Source organism: Rhagoletis zephyria, unplaced genomic scaffold (assembly GCF_001687245.7).
Source record: "Rhagoletis zephyria isolate East Lansing unplaced genomic scaffold, Rhagoletis_zephyria_1.1 Rzeph_scaffold_03665, whole genome shotgun sequence".
Lineage (NCBI taxonomy): Eukaryota > Metazoa > Arthropoda > Insecta > Diptera > Tephritidae > Rhagoletis > Rhagoletis zephyria.
In genome coordinates this window covers 26,208-49,366 of record NW_016160748.1, presented here as the reverse complement: position 1 = coordinate 49,366, position 23,159 = coordinate 26,208, and the positions used below count along the sequence as shown (strand labels likewise).

The 23,159-nt window shown below is 31.7% G+C and overlaps 1 protein-coding gene and 2 long non-coding RNA genes across 3 annotated transcripts in view; all 3 read right to left on the bottom strand.

Annotated features, from left to right (window-relative positions):
* Nucleotides 1-1,052: 1,052 nt before the first annotated feature.
* Nucleotides 1,053-23,159, bottom strand: part of cpx (synaptic transmission protein complexin) — a gene marked incomplete at its 5' end in the record, with an annotated part of 47,637 nt that continues 25,530 nt past the window's right edge. Inside the window, one exon of the mRNA XM_017624541.1 lies at nt 1,053-1,254. Within this exon, the coding sequence (XP_017480030.1) occupies nt 1,193-1,254 (62 nt within the window). The remainder of the gene's footprint in view (nt 1,255-23,159) is intronic.
* On the bottom strand, nt 9,196-23,080 carry LOC108369434 (uncharacterized). Its single transcript, XR_001848508.1, has 2 exons — nt 21,314-23,080; nt 9,196-13,604 (listed from the first exon to the last, which is right to left on the bottom strand). It is a non-coding gene; the product is annotated as an uncharacterized LOC108369434 (long non-coding RNA).
* LOC108369435 (uncharacterized) lies at nt 16,074-17,534 on the bottom strand. The gene is made up of 2 exons (XR_001848509.1): nt 16,964-17,534; nt 16,074-16,925 (listed from the first exon to the last, which is right to left on the bottom strand). It is a non-coding gene; the product is annotated as an uncharacterized LOC108369435 (long non-coding RNA).

Genomic DNA, 23,159 nt, shown 5'->3' with positions numbered 1-23,159 from the left:
TCACTAATTAGTTTTTGACACCAAAAACCTTTGAGTATTCCATAATGAAATCAGCTTATAGGAAATTGAAACATTCAGGTGTAAAGTTCAAACTTTATAAAGCTGAGCTGCTTGCCAGAGGGGGTTTTTAGTTTACAAAATGATGAAGGCTTACATCATTGAAAGCCTTTTGAGCCTGTTAAAAGCTTTGATGCATAAAATGTTTACATACATCCACACTATTGTATTTTAATTTGTATGAGTTACGTGTGTGAGTAGATACTAAATAATTTTCTTCCCCAAAAATGCACGATGAAATGGGAATTAGGTAATTGCACTTTTGTTGCGTAGAACTCAAAATGGAAACAACCATTTGCTGTCAATTTGCGACTTCAGTTTTTAGATTAATGTTTGAAAGCTTTAAAGCGCGTTTGAACTATTGAAAGCTCACATGATAGAAAGCTGCAATTGAGTTAGAAAATGGGCTTAAATTTTAAACACTAAAAAGGTGAAATCAATATATCCCTATAAAAATAGAACTAAAAAAAAAAAACAGATGACTCTTAGTAAATCAGCTAGGATACTTTAACATTAAGCAGTTATGCAAAGCCAACTGCTACATAAAAAACGAGTATGGAGTTTTCTTTTATATAATTTGTAATTAATTTGTGGTTACTTCAATTCTAATATACTAAATGTAATAATGCCTCGATTTGATTGCTTATTATTTATTTAATAACTTAGGGCACTAAGCCTTACATTTGAAACAGAACTTACATTTTTCAAATGTTTAAATTCCAACTAACTTTTAAGCTGCTTGTTTTAATATTTATTTTGCGTTTGTTTGTTTTCACGAATAGGTGTTGCAAGAAAATAACTTGAACCAATAATGTCTATTGCAATTACTTATGTATACGTGTTTGTTTGTTTATTTAAATTTCCATTACCTAAATAAACATTTTACCATTCTCTAGCTTGAATGTTTACATTTCTGAAAAATTTGAAACCGCATTCCGAAATTTTTATTTGGTAAATATTTCCTTTTATTTGGATGCATTCGAATATTTCATTACTTATTTGGTTATGCGAGTCTGTTTTTAAATAATCTAAACTTTGTTTTTTGTTTTTTGATACCACACGCTGTTTACTGTGAGTAAGTTATTGTTGCTGCCTGGATTGTTTGGTTTTGTTTTTTGTATTTAGTTTTTTGCAATTAAAACAGATTTTTCAATGGACTATTTTTGAAAGCATCACTGAGACGTTTTTTCAATTTGGCTGAAAATAAAAATGAAATGAAAAAGACAAATTATAACTAATGCGTAAATATTGGCATGTATGGAGCAATTGACAAATAAATACTATCAAAAATTAAGGGAAAATTGTAAAATTAAAATTCAACATAGTAAGCTAAGTTTTGAGTTGAAAAGAAAATTTTATAGAATAAAAGTTTAAAAAGCAGCAGAAAACGATAGACATGTATGTACATTAGGGTGGTCCTTAAATGTAGTAAGCAAATTTTTACATCAGATTACCTAAGCCTCAACCCCTACGTCGATGCTAATATAGTCGAAGGTATACATATAAATTTTGGTCCCTTTCCTTTATGGAGTTTCAAAAAATTAAAATGAATTTTATAATTGTTTAATATGTTCAACTGATTAGTATTGAATAAATATTTAAGTGAATCTTAAGTAATAAGTAGACTGCGGATTTTTATGGAGAAAACGGAGCCTTAAAATATGTACCACTTGACTATAAACAAAACTTATAAAAATTTGTACACACTGCTTTTAGTTATGTGGAACATATTTTTAGGCTCCGTATTTTGCACAAAAATCCGCAGTCTAGTCATAAGTAATTTTCTCCATGTCTCACCAATAAAAATTTTTGTTTATTTCAAGATAATTATATTTTAAACTATAATACTAAATATTCAATTCGAAGGTGTCTGAACTTATATTTAAGACGCGATTTTTTACTATAAAATATTGAAAGTTTTTCGGAAGATAATTTTTTTAAATCAATTTATTTCTCCAACCAATTTCGTGTAAGATGCACGTAAACATTATTAAATAGCTTATAATTCAATAGCAGTTTTATTTAAAAAAACCACCAACTAATATAAACTTGAGTATATTTCAATAACCCTTTTAATTCAGCCGTAGTATTTATTCACTAGACCCAAACCTTACCTGATAGTGAATATACTCATTTTTTAAATTATGGCCACAAAATGGGTATCAAATATCACTGTGCAGCATATTGTAAGGAGTCAGATAGACATTTTTATAAGATGCGAGCGTGTCATTTTAATTCGAAATACGGTGAAACCCTGATATAACGAAGTTGAAAGCGCAGTTATATTTAGAGAATATCAAACCCTCCATGCAACCAAAAAAGCAAAAATTTTAAAAAAATTCCTCATAAGTATAGTATAGTTTTTCTTTATAACGGCTAACCTCAAAATATTAAGAATTCGCTACGTAGAGGCTTTTGCTAACGAAACTTTAACCATATGTATATTTCGAAAGTTGTCATTTATATAGCTATGGAGCGTTTTTGTCTGGAAAATTTTGCAACAACGACATTTTTCTATACTGAGTTTTTAGTTCTATCAAGATTCGCTGTATCGCGCTTTCACTGGCATGATGAGTGAATTCCAAATGAAATTAGTTGGCCTGAGAATATTAGCGGAAAAGTTAGACGTTCCAAGAGTTTACTAACTTGATTTATTATTTCAAAATGTTAGTATTAGAAAGATGTGAAGTGTTTATAATTCTTAAGATATAATGAACGATTTGTTTAACTAAATAAGTATAGAATGGTATTTAGGTATGTAACTATATTGTTTGGTTATCGTTTATAAAGAAACTTGTTAAATATTTTTATGTTAAATGTAGATTTTTGTATGAACCGTAATATAATCCTCTTAAAAAAGGTGCATACTTTAAACGCTTCTTGGAAATACATATATTTTATGTAAATAAGTATGCAACTTTGAATACAAAATTATGTATTTACACATGTTGATTAAATACTGCCCCTGAATTACCTACCATGCTAATATGATTGAGAAATAAGTACGTATGATTATATTTTGGGCGTTGAATAAAAATATAAATATGTACGCACATCAAAATTTCGTATGATTACTTCTGTTTTGTAAAGTTGTTGCTGCAAGACTTTATGGAAAAGAGTTCCAAATCATATGCTTCTAGAACGGTGATGGTCACCGCCTTGCATACAAAATATCACTAGAGTAACATTGGATTTGAGAATTTAGCTAAGAGCTTTCTAGGCGTGAACAACAAAAAATTCAGCACAATCTCTGAAAAGATTTTGACCGATCTAGACTAAGTATAATACCTAATAGCCTATTTCCACCAAAGACGTAACTGCAGTTAAGAGCTCAAGAGTTCCAAGAGTTTTAATATGGGGTGATTGAAAATTTTCATTTCTTTTCTATTTCGTTTGTGTGTGAGCAAACTGAAGTTAAGGCTTGGTGGCAATGCACTATAAAAGTTCGTTTCTTGAGCCATAAAGTGTTCGCTTATTGTAAATAAGGAGAAAATTTATTAATTGTTTAAATTAATAAAAAAGAAGAAATCATACGAAGCTTGAATTGAATGGTACAGAATTGAATCTTTCACAGAGGGTTAAATATCTTGGAGTGCTTTTGCGTTCTACATGTAACGCAGCATTTATAGAGGAGAGCGAGCATGGAATAATGATAGGCAGCAAATGGCTTAGGTTAGGTCAGTTAAGCTGGCATGCATCCCATCACTTATGGCGTTTGTGTTTCTACGAAAAATGTTGCATTTCATCGCCCTCTTCTTAGTGTTTGTGCGTAGAGGGAATTTTTCGGTACACATAAGGCAACAAAATAAGTTTAGAAAAGCGCTGGATGCGCGTAGTATGGACTGATAGATTTAAATCTGCGCTTTGCAAAAGCAGGCCACTGAAAAGGTAGCGCTGAGATGATTCCAGCTCATCATCTTCCAGACAGCTGCGGCACATCGGTTACGCCCTAATATTAAGACGCATGATCTCCCATTGGGCAGTGTCCAGTAGAAACCCCCAACGAAACCGAGATTTGTCGCTTAGTAAGCGGGAGCAGGTTCCTAGGATGCCTATGAGCAACTACCTGCTTAAAGGGCCTTGCAATTTTGCGTATCGCAGGTCCGCAGGTCGCCAGCGGTAACCCAATGACTTCTCTTTCCATGGTGATGGTTTCTAGGGGCCGCTGTCTGGACAAATTCTTCGAGCACAGCAGTCTTCTACAATATCGGTGAGCTCCGGAACCCAACATCACTCAGCTGTGAAGTAATACGAGGTAAAAGCGAGAGAGAGATCAGAGAATCCTAGACCAATTTTGACATTACGCATCACCGATCCAATGACTCTGATCGTCGCCGCTTGTATATTTTTTAAAGCAGATCCCTCTAATTGGAGTACGCTACAGAAGTAGGGTAGCCTAATTTAATATCTAAGTGTAGTTCCTCACAAAAGACAGCTCTGGCATCCTTGAAAATATTCACGAATCGCTTGTATTGCCTACGAAAACTTAAAAAAAAAAGATTTTTTTTTACTTATTTCCTCAATGTAATGAACATTTTCATGTACGTATATATCTTAACCAATATTTTATAAAATTATATGTATGTATACTTATGAGTTATGTAGATGGTTTGAATTGGATATCCCATGCAGCGTGTGTTTTCTGCTAAATATTCTGTGTAACTACATGGAAATCAAAAAGATAACTTATTTCCCATATTCAGTTAGATAACTGTATAGTCACATACATACATACAGACAGACATTGGTAACATTCCTGTGCCGACTTATACATAAATGTGAGTAAGTAAGTGCAATGTAGGAGAGTGATGAACGGTTTGACTAATAAATATTAAACTAATTAGTAAAATTCCCATTTTATGTATGTACATACATATGTATGAATATTATTTGTGTGCAACCATTGATTACAATAAGTAAGTAGTAGTAATTACATAATATGAAAAATATATAGTAAAATAGATGCTTAGTTTTGCAATTACTATGCGCATACTTAAGTATACACTTCAATACAGTTCCAATTGGCGAGCATCCACGCATTTTTGGCTAAATGCACATAGATACATAAACACATTTGTAAATATGTATTCAAGTAGTTTTACATTTGATCCTGCCACCATCATCTTCTTCGCTCGCAAAGATCGCTTGCTGCCATATGGTTATGTATGCACGCTTACTTACCAATTAAAAAATGCTTTTAAATTTTTTACGTATGAAATGCCAAATCTTTTTCATACAAGCTGCAATTATAAGAGAGGCACACACACAAACTTACCTTATAGACTTTAACAAAATTATTTTTAAGTAAGTAGAATTTTTATTTATTTATTATAAGCAAAATAAGTAAGTACTTCATGTTTATGGTATGTATTTGTTGCAATTTAGTACATTTGTATGCATGTACGAGTATGTCAATATTGCAGGCATGATGTAGTTTTCATAATTGTCAGTACTTATTTGAATGTTACAAGCAGAAAGTTGTATGTATGTATGTATGTATGCAGTTAGACATTGATGGGCGTGGAAACCAATAAATAACAGGAAACAGCCAGTGGCATGTTGAGAAGCAGAGAGAGAGAGAGTGTGTGTGTGGGAAGTAGATTGATAGGCATGGAACAATGTGGGAAGAATACGCCGTTGAGTAGGATACAGATAGATAGATAGAGAGAGAGAGAGAGCATAACTAGTGAATGCAAAGAAGGTACGGTACATATGAAATATGTATATAGAAATATATTTCTAACTTACAAAAAAATTAGCTATTGTTTGTGTTACCAAACAGGGATACTAATCAAGGTGATAGTGTCAAAGCAGTGTTGCAGCATGTGATCTACCATATACACCAAAAAAAAAATTAGTTACATGAGTAAAGATACCACCAACAGATTTTCATTTACCCTATGTAAAGAACGTGTCAAGAGTTTGATTTTCGATTATTCATAAATACCCGCCAAATACATACATATGTATGTATGTACATTATACTGCATCACCAAAAAAGTTGCATTTTTTCCGGCGGGATTACAAAACTTATTATATTTTAAGACTTGCACCGAGATTTTTGGAAAAATATTAAGATTTATGTGAGCTGGACCAGTTTGAACATGCCTCTAAAAATTTAGTTTTTTATGAATAAAAATAGTTTCTTAAACAATTTTTTGAAAGAAAATCCCCTCAGACGACAAAACACTTTAAGCTTAAAAAATCTACATAAAAATATTTAAAAATTTGTTTCAACGGAACAATAGTTATGAGGTTTTTGATGCTGTTTTTAATTTTTAACTGACTTCCAAAAAAGGAGAAGGTTATCAGTTCGTCGGAATATTTTTATTTTTATTTTATTTTTTATTTTTTTATGTATGTTACTTTGGACCACGTCAACCGATTTCGATAATTCCTCTTGCATCCGAAAGGTAGTGTCTCCGATCAGTGGATCATGAGATATATATATATATATATTTATATGAGAGTGGAAATCGGTTTTTTTTGCTAAAAATGACTTGTTTTTCGAAGATTTGTTTAAGAAAACCTTGAATACTGCTTTAAGACTTTATTAATATAGACTTATGAGGTATCAGTGGAGGTCTTTTCTCATTTTTTAAGTCCTTTACAAAAAAACTCATTCACGTCGCGTTTTCTCTATCAAATGCCAAAACATTTTAATTCAAAATGGAATAACACTCGTTTATCTTACCTTCCTCTTTGATACTTTGAATGAGCTTATTTGCAAAGAAATAAAAAGCGTGAGGCAATACTTCACCAGTGATATTTCATAAGTCTAAATTAGAAAAGTTTTGGCTGAGTTATTCAAGTTTTTCTTTAACCAGTCTTTGAAAAAAGTTCAAAAACAGCATCAAAAATCTCATTAGGATGACTTTGTTAAAAATTTCTTCTTAATATTTCTATGCAAGCTTAAACTGTTTTATCGTCTGATGCTTTTCTTTTTAAATAGTTAAAACAACTGTTTTCAACTCAATCAACTCAATTCAAATCGGTCCAGCTCTCGTAAATGTAAATATTCTGCTGTGATATTTTGGTGGAGTTCTTAGCAATAATAGATTTCATAATTCCAGTGGAAAAGCAGTTCCGATTTTGTTTTTGAATGGGGAGTGATGCTGTCTAATGTACATATCTTACTTGTATTTGGCCACATAGCGTTCGCTATAAGAATATTACATATTTCTATGAAAACCCCGACTTAAAGAACAAAAAGTGTTTCCAGACTTGACGCATGACAGCCATTGCTAAAATACTTGGATAAAAACGAGCGAAACGGCTACGTAAATTAATTGAAAATGGGCAAGGTAGCTAACCAAACCAATACCTATGCAAGGCAATTCGAAGTATTTGGTTTAAGTGCCAAGAATGCTGTAGAGTAACCTACTGGGGCCGAACTGGTTCGGTTCTAGAGAATTTAGAATCATGGCTAGTACGCGTTAACTCCTTTCTGTTTGCTAGTAAATGTCCTACGAAGTGTCAACACCTTATGATCTTAAATCTTGTCGCAGAGGTTAAATGTTTAGGGATTTACTTTGACTCACAACTAACGTTCTCAACCCATATTAATTACATAATTTCCGAAGCTTAAGCTTTCATTCGTCGTAATGGTTGGTTATTTTGGGATCCCTTCCTTCCTTCTTTTTGTTGCTTCATTGAGATCTAGGTTAAAATGTGCAGTTTTCATTTTAGCTTTATGTGTTGTGCCCCATAATTTGGGAAATGTCCCTTTATTTTAGTCGGAATTTCCGAAAACCAACTATGTAAAATTCTTGACTTAATTCAGAACCCTTATTGAGTTAATTGAGACTCCTGAATATTATCCGTCTCTCTCCGTTAAAACACTTAATTTTATTCTGCTAAATTGCTTTAGGTAGGATTTAAGCTATTACGCTTTATAGTCAGTAAGAATTTGTGTTCCATTTGATTTAAATTTTTCTTTGGGTGCATTGGAGAGAAGAAATCTACATAAGGTTTGTGGAACTTGGTCAGCTAGCTAAGCTTACATGGATCTGCCTGCACTTGCTTGCTATAATTAACCGATTTTTGCGTAGTAGAAAACAAATTAAGAAAAGCTAATTTCGCTGAGTAATGCACCCAAAATGGTGTAATTGTACTGAATGTACGTTAGAATTAAAACAAGGGCCTAAAAAAGTTAAATTGTATCTACCATTTCACCACTGCTCTCCACCCATGTCGGCATTGTAAGTATACTTTATTAATGACGAAGCTAGAAAATCATTTTTGGGGTGACTGTTCTGGACGTTGAACTGCTTCAATTAGCATTGCAGGAATTTATTCTAATTCTGGTTTTTTTTTGCGGTGGGATATCAGAAGGTAGCAAATTCGATCTTTATTTTCACTCATTTCCAATTCAATATGTGTTTTACTTATAACAAAGATTCACACAACGCAGAAGTTGCAACCAAATTTAGCTTTCTTTGTAGCTGATGTTGGACACTAACAATACAAAACAACTTAAGCAGTTCTTACTGCTCTCTGCGTAAATGTACAAGAATGAATGCAATATAACTAAATAGAAGGGTTAGTATTTATATTAAAATATTTTTGAAAATATTTCAAGCTTTCTTTTGTTTACTCCAACGAAAAGTGTATGTCAAAGGTTAAACAAAGCTAAGCTGAATTAGTGTATGCCGATCATTGATATTAAAGAATTTTAGAGAAAACTCTAGACGTTAGAGAAGCGGTAAGCAATTTTTAGAGTGTAAAGTGCAAGCGAAAAAGCGACAAAAGATAACTCATGCAACTAATGACAAACATTTTTTGTTCCAATATTATTTTAAAGTCCAGAGTTGTTTGTTGTGCTGTTGAACCTTTCACTGGACACCAGGGCGTATGAGTAATGACCGCAGCCTAGGTGAAAGTGTTAAAGTAGGGGTGAATAAAGCAAAAACAAGTATAGCATTGTGCGCTTTATTTTGTTTGTGTGACAGTAGGGGAAGAAGAGAGCAGAAGGTCGCATATGTACATATGTATGTTTGTGCGTAGTACTTAAGTATGCCAATGCAGAGGGTTAGTGACAGAGAGAGAGATAGCGAGAGCGAGAGCGAGATAGAGTTTAATTAAATAGCCAAGTGCGAGTATAAGTACGAGAAATAAAAGAACAACATTTAGTTTTTGTTTTAGTTTATATAATTTTTATTCAAGTTTTTTTTTGCTGTTTTTCTTTTTTTGAAAGTTTTATGTGTGTTAAATTTTCAAAGTAACAATTTAATTAATGTAACATCATTTCTTGTTTTTTTTTCTTTGCTTTTTGTTTGTTGTTTTTGTATTTTTGTTTTTAGTATTTTTTGTTTGTTTTCATGTACCGCTATGAATTCAGTTTTTTCTTGTGTTTTTGCTTTTCTTATTTGCATTTTGTTTGCACGGGAGCTTTTAGGGTTCTAACGTTTCGTTTTTGTTTTGTTTAATTTTTGCCTTGTTTTGTTTAAGCTCAACATAATAATGTAACTACATAATGTATATACTCATATAAATGGTTTTTCTTTTTATACATTTAGTTTTCCCTCTGTATTTTGTTTGTTTGCTTGTTTGTATATACGCTTGTTTGCATGTATGTTTGTATATATGTATATGTCATTGCTTGTTTGCTTGCTACATGCTGCATATTTAGTTTATGTTTTTACTTTTATCCTCGTGCTATTCGGTTTTTGTTTGTATGCCTTGCTGAGTTTTTCATGCAATTTACGTTCCATTCTAATTTACATACATACATTAAAATATGGCACATTTACTATATATGTATATATGTATAAACTCATGTGTGCTTCTCTGTTCTATTCTGTTTGTGTGTTTTCGGGGCAATTTTAACCAATTTTTTTATACACTTTGCATTTTGTCTAGTTTTCATTATAATCGTTCCACAAGCCAATATATGTACATACATATAACTTAATACATATGTATATGTTTGGGTTTTGTTTAATATACATACGTTCTTTGCGCTTCACTATAATATAAGTTGATCAGCACTGAATTTATTTACCTACGACTTTTATTTATTATTATTATTTTTTTGTTTTGGTAACTAAAAGGCTTACACCCAGAATGGTTGTTGTTGTTTGTTTTAAATTTGCAATTTATTAAACTTAAGTCTCGCCATTTTCTGAGTTTTTGTAATAACTCCAATTGTTATGGGCAAGTAGTGAATGTGTTTACTATTTGTTACTAAATTTGTATTTTGTTTTTGTTTTCAGCTATATTTAATTTATTTATACTAAATAATTTTAGAACTTGTTTACTTTTTTATTTGTTTTCAAATATTTAAATACTTTTTATTTTGCTATATTATTTTTTACTAATAATAATTTTCATTTTCCTAGTTTCAAGTGAAATTATCTATTATGAACGTTAAGAGTTCAAAGGTTTTAGTCTAGGGAAAAATAAGAAAAAATCTTTAAGTTCAAGTAGGCTAAAGTAGATTTTAAATAAGTAGCTCGAGAGTAAGCTTTACAAATTTGGTCTTTCAACTGCGCCATAATGGCTAAAGGTCTGCGTGGTTACTGTTTTGAGTAGTAGCCTCAAAATTAACTTTTATCTAAGATTTAACTTTTAAGGGGATTTTCGAACGCTAATAGACTTGATTTCTGCCAGTTTTTTTGAGTGTTTGTTTTGTAGGAAACCGTATCGAAATATTTATTTAGGTAATAATTTAACTCGCTGAAAGTTAGTTGAAAGTTTTAGTAATTCGGGTATCTGAGTGAAAATACTTTCTACTTAGCTAAAAATTGTCTGTACCTTCAATGCGTAAAATTGTTTGTAAATTGCAGAAAAATATGGCTTGGCAAAGTTTATTTATTGTTTGATAAAAACAATATCTAAGCATGAAACTGTGTTTTTTTTTTTACTTAATTCACAATCCTATAATACATGCACGTATGTATGTTCTTGTACGCTAATTATTATTATTTTTTTTAATTATATGCGTATTCATTTACAGGTTCTGGGTTGCAATGTTGCCTGCGTTATGTTTCATTTATTTTTGTTTTCAGTTTTATGTATTATTATAAGTATATGTATGTAGTTTATTCATAAATACAATTATACACGACATAGCCGTAAACAACAATTCTAAACATCGCTCTAAGAAATTTTATTATACATACAATAAATACATACACTTATTAGTTTTTTTTCATTTGTATTCTGTAAAAAACATACATGCAGAGAATTTTATTAGAAATTTCAGCAAATGGGGATGCGGAAAAGGTTGGTAAGAAAAACTGAATAAACTGTAAAATATAAAAAGAAAAAAAAACACGAAAGGTTTGAAGAAACCACAATAGTTTTGTGGAGCTTTGTGAGGAAGGTTACAAGAGTCTGCAATAGAATAAAAAAATACAGAAGAAAACTGAAAGTAGTTTTGTATAAATTGCAAAAAAAAAAAAATACCTACGTTTAGTGAACATAAAATTAAATTGCATTTTTTGCTATGTAGATTGCACGAATTTGAAGGTTTTTAAGAAAAAAAAACTGCGTTTGTTTATGTTTTAAGTTTTGGGTATGCCGGCCTTCTACTTTCGCAAATCTTTTACCAGAAAGTAGGTGCAAATTTTTCAGTAACAACTAAAGGAAAAGTTAGAAACTAAATAAGTGAATAGTTTCTTTGAAAAAATCTTTGTTCAGTGGGGGACTGTAACAGTTATTATTAAAATAATATTTATGATTATTTATTTTCTATTTTTAAATAAATTTGTTTTTGTTTTGTTCTAACAAATATAATAATGCATCAATATTTTTGTAATAAAAACTAATTAACAATTTAAAGTTCCTAAGAATTAACAATAAATAATTTAACAATTATAATTTTTTTTAACAAATTTATATTACACAAGGAAATTCTTAAGAGTAAATAATTGCACAACAAATTTATTGTAGTACAGAAAAGTTATGTATGCATCAATAATTTTATTTTAAAATGTTCCTATTTTTAAAGCCAAAAATTTCCTGCTTGCACTCAAATTGTCTTTGAATCATGACCGTATTGAATTCTGCTCTCTTCACGAAATTTCATTGAGCACACAAACCACTTACGAGCAGCAATCCAGCTTACCATATTAGCAACAACACGAACCCCCTTTTTTTTAAACAGTGGCGCTTTGGCTGCAAAAATTATAAGAATGCAGGAGAGCTGGAGCCGAAATCAGTTATTAAACTTGGTGAGCAAATACCGCGCATTGAGTGAAAGCACTCTCTGGTCGTCGCTCACACATGTATGTAGACGATTTAGCAACTGCGATCTTTCTTCCTAAATTATCGAAGTCAGTCACGAAGAAAACCTATGCCACAGTAGAAGCTATTTAAAGCTTTACGTATATTTTATACAGAGCTTTAAGCTTCCCACAAATTTTCTTCATACGAACACTTTTACAGCTAAAATACAGCAGTCGCGATCGAAATACATACATACATATATGCAGTGGGAAAAGCTTTTTAAAATTTGATTTAAATTTTATATGTACGCCTTCAGCGTAAAAGCTCTCTCTGCTTATCGTTGAAATACAATTTTATGTGCACGCATTCGGCGTAAAAGCTCTTCGTGGTTATCGTTTAAATACACAGCCACCACCACGCAATTTACCTAAGTAGCGTAATTCAAACGAAATTGAGTGTATTCCGAATAGAGTTTAAGTTTCATAGATATAGTGTTTTACCGATTAACTTTATTTATTAATTTGGAAAAGAAGGATGTTTGTTTAATCTTGACCTTTGCGAAAAATGATCACTAACAGACAAATAAGTAAAAGTAAAAATTAAAGACAGAATTTTTTCGATGCTAACCTAAGAAAATTTCCATATTTGGTTAAGCCGAATTTTCACTAGGCATTGAATTGACAAAATTTCAGTCCTTCTTCCGCGTTGACTTCTAACAAGTACTGTAATCATCAGTTTCCATATAACATTCGCTTTAGGTGCCATTGCCTTTTTTTTTGTGAATTTTGTCATTGAATGCCACGTGCAAACTCGACATTATAGAAGTTTACTTTGTGATGTTACAAAAAAACATATCGCTTGAATGTAAATATTGATAAAAATATGTACGTAGGACATCCTACATAAAGTCAAACATAGAGTACATAAAGTATGGATAGTTACACAAGTATACGGCTAAGTTAGTACACATAAGTACATAAGTAATAATTCGGTAAAGAAAAACGCACAAAGTTACAAATGTATTCGCTTTTGGAGTGCAAATCGCTGAATTGTTGTGTAGCCTCTTGGTTGAATGTGGAATCGTTACAGCACTTCGTATTTCAATATGGATTCATGTTAAGTAAGACCAGATGTTGGCTAGTTGTTGTTGTAGTTGTAAGCCTGGTTGGATGTTTTTTGTTTGCTTGTTTCTTTGTTGTTTCGGTGTTGTTGCTGTTAGGGCTAGTGTGTGTCGACAATATTCTTGCTTACTCTTTACAAACTTGAATGCAAATGCGATTTTTCTCTTTTATGTCATAACTTTAATTTGTGTTTTTCTGCCGTTTACTTGCACTTTTTTTATGTACAAACATAAATGATTTAACAAAAAACCATAACTGCCATAATTAATGGCGCGCACACAAATACACATTTAAAGTTAGTATGAAACATTTAATTACAAAAATACACATACAGAATTTTTTGTTTCAAAAACAGCACAGAAGAATGAATAAAAAAAGAGACACAGCAAGAAAAAGAGAAAGAGAGAGAAATAGAGATAAAGAAAATAGAGAAAAAGAGATAGTAAGTGACATTGAGTTATACAAATTTTTTTATGTTAGTTTTGGCATGTTTAAAATATTTACATGAATATGTAAAATATTTTTAAAAAAAAAAAAAATACATGAATATGTATGCATAAAAAATATAAGCAAAATTTATGAAAACAAATTTAATATGTAGATTTATTTTTATACATGTAAGCATATATACATATGTATGTAAGTAGTACGTTTATAATAATTAAGAAAACATGCTGCAAATCGATATGTACGAGTATGTATGTCAATATATGAATATTTATGCAAGTGAGTGATGGTTAAGTACATAAGTATGCTTATTAAGTGTTAATAAAGTAAATACTTTTTATTGAGGGCGATCGTCTGATATGTGCAGTAATACACTTATCTATATGCCTTTAGGTGCAAAGATATATGTATGTATATGTGTATGTTTATGAGTGTAACGATATAAATTGCATATAAAATAGATGTACTAAAATTTCTAATTTCATAAAATCTTTTATATAAAATATTCGTTGTTTATGAAACAGGATAAGTTATGTTTTAATGATGTGAGATTGTTATAAACCCTAGTTGGAGGCACTCTTAACCTTCTTGCATAGTTAATCGACTTTAAGGAGCGGCTTGAAAATTTTGTGCAATTTTTGCAGCACCTATATAGTGGGCTTTGACTAAAATAACGCAAAACTGACAAAAATATTATATTCATCACAAATTCATCACAACGGATATGTAACCGGACTTTTTTTTTAATCATCGAAACGCTAAGAAATTTTCATACACAATGCGTAGTGTTTAATATTTGCTTCATAACGATGATATGAAATATTCGAACAAATTCCTGAAATTAAAAGCACCTAATTGCGATCGCTTTTTCAGAGCCTTGAAGATGTTTTCTCATTTAGGATGTCGTTTAACTTATAAGTTACGGAATTACTATATATGTATACCGGAAAATCTCCTGATTTGGAACTAAAACATGGCTACACTTTTATATCTTTGATAGACTTTGGCTGGACTAGAAATTGACTCGATACATTCCAGTTTGTCGATAAACTGCAATAGTGCAAAAACACTAAAAAAAAAGGAATGGCGATAACTCGACTAATTTTGCTGGCTCCATATTTTTCAATATCGGTCGACAAATTTCGGTAACTCGTTACAGACTGGTAACTGGTAGAAATATCGATAACTCGATTTACTTTGAAAATTCCGAAAACTTCGGTTTATTGACACAAAATGTTTCAAATCAATAGATACCGATAACTCGATAAGTTGAAAGAACTTATTACATTGCGATAATTCATTGAATTCATTGAACTCGATAAATATTGATGATACAAAAAATATCGGTAACTTGATACATTTCGTTAACTTAAAAAATTTCGATAAACTGACAAATATCTTGATAACTGTCGGTAAATTTCGACAGTTAAGTTTCTGTGTCTCTATAAATTTTGACAGCAATGCTCAATTTGTATAGTTCGATACATTCCTATAACTTCATAAACAGAGTTAGCTCAATGAGTTTCGATAACTGAATTTTGGATGACTGAATTAATTTAAAGTTTCATCGAAAAACTCTGTGAATTTTCTTACCCTTTCAGTTACCCAAATTCTTATGTACATATGTACTTCTCATTGTTTTCATTTTCAAACCGAGCAGCTTGCAACAACAACTCTACACATATTGCTGGCTAAAGGTGAAAATGTGCCAAGTCCATTTTTTTAAAAATTTAGTTTTTCATGCAGAAGGACAGATAATGCGATACTACGTGGACTTTCAATTTCAAAAAATTAACTTGGCATCTTTTCACGCTTAAATAGCGAAATACGGAAATATTTTAAAGCCGCGTTTATCATAAATATTCAACAAATGTACATCTTCATCTACAGAAAAATACCTTTCCAATTGTGTTCTTTGTTTCGCAAACGATCCTGTAGAGCCGCCAAACTAACGAGCACAAAACACAAAAAAAAAAGTTTCAATATGTATGTGAAACCTAAATTATACAAGAAATTCATCTAAAGGCCTTTTTTCACATAAATAATTACTTGCCAAATAAGCAATTTCATCGGTTTTCAACTGTAGAGTATATACAGGGTGGCGCCGAATGAGCTATATGGTTTAAATGGTTTATAACTTTTTTATTTATGCGATTATTATAATTTTATTTATTTTTTTAATACAGGCAAAAATGATATCCTCTAAGTGATGTCCATTTTCTGCTTCGCACATATGTACGTGCTCTTTTTAGCATATTTTCCATAACTTCTCGCGGACTTTCGGGTGTAATGGCCATGATTTCATTTCGAATGTTGGTTTCGAGTTGGAGAATGGTTCTTGGTTTGTTAACGTACACTCTTTCTTTCAAATATCCCCAAAGAAAACTGTTAAAAAGAATTCAAGCCATATAGCTCATTCGGCGCCACAGAGTACCTCAATAGAGGTCTTACTTTGAAGGCGAGATGTACACACATACGTACATATGGTGAAATTTTTAAAGCACATCATAACATCATTGAAGAGATGTACGATGATGAAAAATGTTTCCACTTATTTATGTATACTTATTAAATGTGTTTGTTGACTTCTTCATTGCCAAAGAAGCCTCGCTAAAAAAATTACTGCAGCTGAGTAAAGTGAACGAGCCTTTTTTTTTTTAATATTCAACAAAACTTCATCGAATAGAAGTGTACTACACATACGGAGGAATTCCAACATTCCCTTTTTGTTTTAGCACATAAGAGCGAGGCTTACACCAAGTAAGTTTTGAATTAATTGCTTAAAGTTTTTAATAAACTTTTTTAACTCAGTACTCGAACGACGCTGACTTTTTGATGCGGGTGAGATGCTGTTTAATATTTTAATTCGATTTATAGTAGGATAGAAGTTGACTTAAACCTATCACAGCTGCACTTGCTTAGCTTTTGCGCATTTTACTTGCTATCTATCGAATAAAATACATACTTACATATTGCACGTTTAATAATATAGATATGTAATTCAAAATTTACGTATTTGGAGATTTCATCATACAATTAATAAGCTGAATATGCGCAGCCTAACAGATGACGAAACTTCCCAAATATGACGAAGATATGTGTCTTTCCATCTATCTTTTAGTATACCAACTGTATGAATTTATCAAATTTTGATTGCGTTTTGCCACAAAATTGAAATTTCAAAATAATTCTGTATATTATTAAACGTGCAATATGTGTGTACGATTTTAACATTATTATTATAATATTCTGTTTTCTTGAGTTCTACATACATACATATATTAATTATACCTATAACTACATGCGTTAATATATGCATTACCAAATAAGAAGAACATGTTACAGAAGTCCTAATTTTTTTTTATTTTTTTATTTTACAAGTGAATTCTTTCTATTTTGTGATTCTTAGCCTTTCTGGCTATTGGATGGGAGAAATTATTTCCAAATCTCGGTTAGTATTGGGTGGGATTTTCAGTGGTGCAATTTTTTGGTTTGTTTGGATGTGTGTTTTCTATTAGCTATCACAAATATGCTTAAATCTGTTTTGCTGCTTGAAACATTTGCGCTCTTCCACCCATTGTCTAGGCGGAGAGAGCCTCAAATGTTGGCAGCAACAGAATCATAATCTAAAATGGTGTGTTTGCTTAAACTGTCTCTTTATATATGCGTGGTAATTTTTTTTTCTATCAATCGTTGCATGCGACGATCGATAGGTTAGTAGTTCGTAAAACTATCTGTTTATGCACTAAATGTCTATTATAATATATTTATAATCTGTATCAAGTGAATAATACTAGTCTGTTGGAAATTTTTTCTTGATATGGTTATATGAAGTATAGGATTTTCTAAATGAGTTTTATAGACTAGTACTAGCCGGATAAGAAATACGGGTATTTAAAAAAAAGGATACTATTTATTAGCTGACTATAATTGAAAGTATTATGGTGCTGCATAAACGTTTGCAACCACAGGTTTCCTAGCAACAGTTACGCTATCAGAAGCGATATTAGTTTTAAAAGCTCGCGTTTATTGTTCTGATTACACTTAGGACACGGAAGTTTGGCCCGGATAAATGACACTCTTTGTGAAAAGCTTCCTGGCAATAAAAGTTTTTGGCTGGAACTTTCGAAGGTTAATAAAGAAATATACTAAGATCGTCTGAGATCATAAAAATTGGGTTGAGTTAAATTTAATTTTCGTAGTTGGACAAATATAAAATTAGTTTAAAACAGGAAAACTGAGAACTAAGTATTGGGATGATTCCCGTCGCACCGAATAGCCACGGCCCAGCAGACAGAGACCATTCAAGTAATATAGCATTACTAACCTGTAAGGACTGTAAGGACGGTATACCAACGGCCGGATGGGACTTGAAATATTCTATGTCGGATGTTTTCACTCAGCGCCTACTAAGTCGACTTAAAGCAGATCAGTGTAGTAGTATGCATTTAGCGCAAGTTAGCACAGGTACTCTTTTGCACTTTGAGTCTGAACAGATGATTGGCTAGCAGTTAATCCTTCTAACATTGAACTTGTCTCCTTTTCAAGAAAAATAAAGGTCCCTGAATTCCTGTTGTAGCTGCAAAAGTGGCTTCAAAATGTGGAAGCACGCTCAGTACCGGCACGAAGCGAACTTAAATGAGCTTGAAAAAAGATGGTTCAACGGTATTAGAGGTGACTTAGATGTCGGAACTGATCACATCTTTTTTTACTTCCGCATAGAATTCTTATACGAAACCCAGCCAGGGAGGAATAGCGCCAGACAAAAATGAACGAACATATGAATACATAGCCATAATAAATCACCTATGGTGAAATTGAGACGACTGTAAAATCTCCAGACCTCTATGGTCTCGAGGCTTAGTATGAAGCGTAAGGAGGAGCACTTGCACTTCAACAGATCTGTAGTAAGAACACTATCGGCGCCGTACAGTGGTTCAAAACTACCATTAACAGTTCATAATTCAACGGAGTCTTAATTTTTAAATCAATGTAATGTTATGTTTTCTCTATAAAAATTTCGTCCAAGCTTCAATTGAAACCATATAAATCACAGTTTCAAGCTTTATACAAAATTTAGGAAAACTCAACAAATTTTCATCAAAACTTCAACTTTTTAATTTGAATCTTTAGAACATTTTTGGGTATGCAGATCTATAGCCCAAACTCTTCTAACAAAAAAAAAAATGTAACCCTAATAACATTACACTTACACATATATTAGTGTTTGGCCGAGCTTCTCTTCCGATTTGTGGCGTGCGCCTTGATGTGGTCCCACCCACAAAGGGAAGGGATCTACAGTTTTACGCCGACCACGAACGGCGATTGTATTTTTACGAGAAGCTGTTTTTCATGGCAGAAATACACTCGGAGGTTTGCCATTACCTGACGAGGGGCGACCTCGAGTTAGCAAAACGCAGATTTTATTGCGGATTTCGGCAGAATATCGCTTAGTTAACAATATTTGTTCCACAACTTTTTCAATCCAAATAGATATTGTGGCGAAATCCACAATAAAGTCTAAGTTTTTGAACTTTGGTTTTAATATAGCCACGCCCATTTCTGGAATACTCTTTGCTTGATGTAGATATGTTAGCTTTAAAAGGACGTTAAGATAAAGTCTCTACGATGAGCAGAACCCGAGATATAACGATTTGAAGAAGTACATGATTAGTCAGAAAGACGAAAAAATGCAAACTTTTACAGATCATATATCTCCGAAGAAAAAAAAACCTCGGAGGCATGACATAATTTTTTTTACGAAATCCGTCCGACCGAAAAAAGAACGGCTGGTGCTCGAAATGTTAGTGAAAAAAATTATTAAAAATCAACGCGAACTTTTAGCCACTGTTTAATGATCTATAAAACTACCTATCCAAAATTGTTCTAAAAACTCATTTTTATTTTGGTGAATTTTTTTTGTAAAATTTCTAATTAATTTTGTGACATCTTTTTCATTTTGGGGTTACCGTAAAATTGTTTTCAACTACTTTTTATTGCGTACTATTTTTAACTGGACCAGGAGAATCGATTTTCTTCAAAAAATGCTACCTTTGCTGCCCTTCGTACTACAAAAAAGTTATTATAAACAAATAAAAAAAAATTAAAATTCGAGTTTAACTGGTTTCTTGCTATTTTTGTGAGCTTTCATTAAAAAAAATGATCAAATGCGTTGAAAAATAGATGTAGCAGTGAATTATGAACAGTAAGCTTCAGTTTTGAACAACTGTGCGTCGGTAATGAAGAATAATGGAAATCGGTTTCGCGCATCTTACACCAATGCCCAGCTTTTTACACAAGTTCACTTAAATACTTGAGAATAAGTTTTTCCACTAGCTTGGTGGAGATAACGGAATTGAAAATATCGGACTTCTACAGCTTCATACAACCTAAAACAATTGGCTTGATTACGCCCATTCTACTCGCTGTTAAATATTTGTCCTCCACGATAGCTTCCTGTGAAAAAATATTTGACAATGTCAGGGATCTGAAGTGTAACGCCATCCTTCGAGGTGAGCTGAGCATAAACTCCTCCAGGAAGTCATTTCCAACGACGGAAGAGAGAAACGGTGTGGAAAGGTCTAGGTTAAATGAAAAGGCTTCTCAAAAGTGTCGGCTTGTGATCTATACTCATTTTTGCAAGTCTACGAGCCTTTACTATGCATTAGAGAGCTGCATGAATTCTTTCAAACTTCTAGCCAAACAGGGTACAGAAGTCTTGAATATTTTACTTCACATACAAAACACTCATCGTTTGGAATTATGTAAGCTATGCATATATATTTTGTTTTAAATTTTCTATGTTCACATGGAAGAATGTGAATGAATGAATTGAAAACATTCAAATCATTCAAATTAATTTCGGTAAACGTTTTTTTCTACAAACAACTTTGTTCGTATTGTAATTTGTAATTTGTAATAGAAAATGCAGCAATGCATACATGCATACATATGTATGTTTGAACATATGTGCATAGAAAAAATATTTTTGAATATTCATACAAAAAATTATCATTTACTTCAATTGAATTTATTTTCACTTTGTTTGAATATAGTAATCCCAACACATATGTCTATCAGAACATGTACTCACTCAAATTCCAAAAAATGTGAAGCCAAAATCATTATGAAGAATTCATAAGCCATTTTGAATGAATACATGCAGCCCTGTCTATGTATTAAGATTTTTTTTTTTAGAAATTGAGTTTTATTAATATTTATAAATGAATATGGCTTGGTATTTCATGATCTGCGAGATACCATATTTACATATTATTCTAAATCTTAAATATATTGGCTGTATGATTATACTTAATATGAAATATTGAATAATTGATATATATATATATTACTTAATTATATACATATATACATACATGTGAAATTGTTTCAGTTTTGGAAATAAGCAAAATAAATAATTTACTAAATCAAAAACAAAACTATTATCTATTACGTAAGTATGTAACTTGCTTAAAATGAGTAAAAATGTATATGGAAACAATTTGAGTTTTACTTACATTTGCAGTTTCTTCGTTTCTGTGTTATCTCAGAGGATAGGGCTCATTGTGTGTTTTGGAAGTTTTATTTTATTTTTTTTTTTTTTGGGAGGGAGTTGAGTAAAAGAAAGAAATTGTACAGATTAGCCGCTGTTTCTTGAAAAAAGTGTTTCATAGCTTGCTTTTATGTAAATATCAATTTGCCAATATCAATAACAAATTCCAATTAACAGTAAATGATTCGATTTGCTGCAGTTTGTCTGATTCGTTCAATTTGAAATGCAATTTCCTGCTTTTTTTTTGGTATGATTTTTTAAGTATGGTTTTGCAATTAGTGCAGCAATGCTGTGGTTGAGGTTGCATTTACGAGTACATACATAAAGGTTTTATTAATTACTTGAATTAGGAGAACGAACTAATTCTTTTGGTTAGTGAAATTTATGTAAGGTTAGTTTTTAGTTTTCATCATACGGTCTATGTTAAAGAGTATATTTGTAAACTTCGTCAAGAGTATTGAGTCTATAACGGTTTGTATTTTTTGCTTTCAAAAATTTCAAGTGAACTTGAGTATCAATTAGCGCAGAATGAAATTGAGTAGAGTTCGTTTTGAAAAATGGTTGTTAAGTTGTTAATACTTAAATGTTTTTTTGTTTGCTTAATTGTTTTACTTTTTGTCTTATACAACTTTCTAATTTGCAATTAATTTGTTGTTGTTGTGGTTTTAGGTAGGTTTTTTTTTTTTTGGTTCTAACTTATATATTTTTTTGTTGTTGTTGTTATGTATGCCAAAATTCGCGTACTCATAATATTAAATAATAATATCTTCTTTATATATATATATATTTTTTTTTTAATTTTTACTTTAATTTTGAAGGCATTTTCGTTTTAGGTTTCTTTCTCTTTTTCTGTCTCTCTCGTGCATTCTTTTTCTCTGTTTCTCTTTTTCTCATTTTCTTATTATTTATCTACTTTGGTTCGTTCCTTTCTAACTTTTACGCAATTTTTTTTATTTATATGTTCTGTTGTTAATGTTCTTTACTCTCTAACATTCTTGTGTCACAGTGCTCAAAGCACAAGTATTTAGTTTTGGGTATGTGTTGTTGTTCTGTATGTATCTAGAACGGTGATGGACACCGCCTTGCCCGCGGGCAAAGTTCTTTTAAGCTTTCTATACATTTTGTATAGTCGCGTGCAGAGTAAAAGCTCTCCCTGCCCATCGCTGATCTAGAAGCGTTGCTTGCGTTTCATGTGATTTACTCAAGAACGTGCGCTCCTTGTTGCGCGCGTCGCTCTCATGCATAAAGCTCATTTGCCTGTGTATTTACTGTTATTTCTAGGCAGTGCGAACGTACCTATGTTAGGAGAGTGCTTACAGTTGCATGACTTTCTCACTGTCTTTCTTCTTTGTTGTGTGAGTGCACTGCTACGTGCATGCGTGGCTTGGAAAATCGCATTCGTTGAAAATGTTGTTGTTGTTGCTGTTGAAAGCTTTGTGCCAGCTTTTGCAACGCAGTTTGCAATAAATAATGAGCATGGCGTATGTCTATTGTTGAGGGTTTGCTACTTTTGTGTTTTTTCTTCTTTATGTTTATATATTTTCAGTTAAGTTAGTTCTAGCAATTTTTTTATTTTTTTGGCGTAAATCTTGCGGAATAGCCTTGCTTATGTTTGTAGCTGTTTGGATCTTTTTGTTGCTTGTCTGTTATTTGTAGTTTTGCTGAATATTTGTTTTTTATTTGTTGTTCGTGTAAGTGTTTACTTACTTAATTTTTTCTATTAGCTCATTTATGTGTTACGTTTGCTTTTAATTTTGTTGTTTATATGCAGGTATATACATACATTCTTCTGATACGTCGGATTGTTTTCC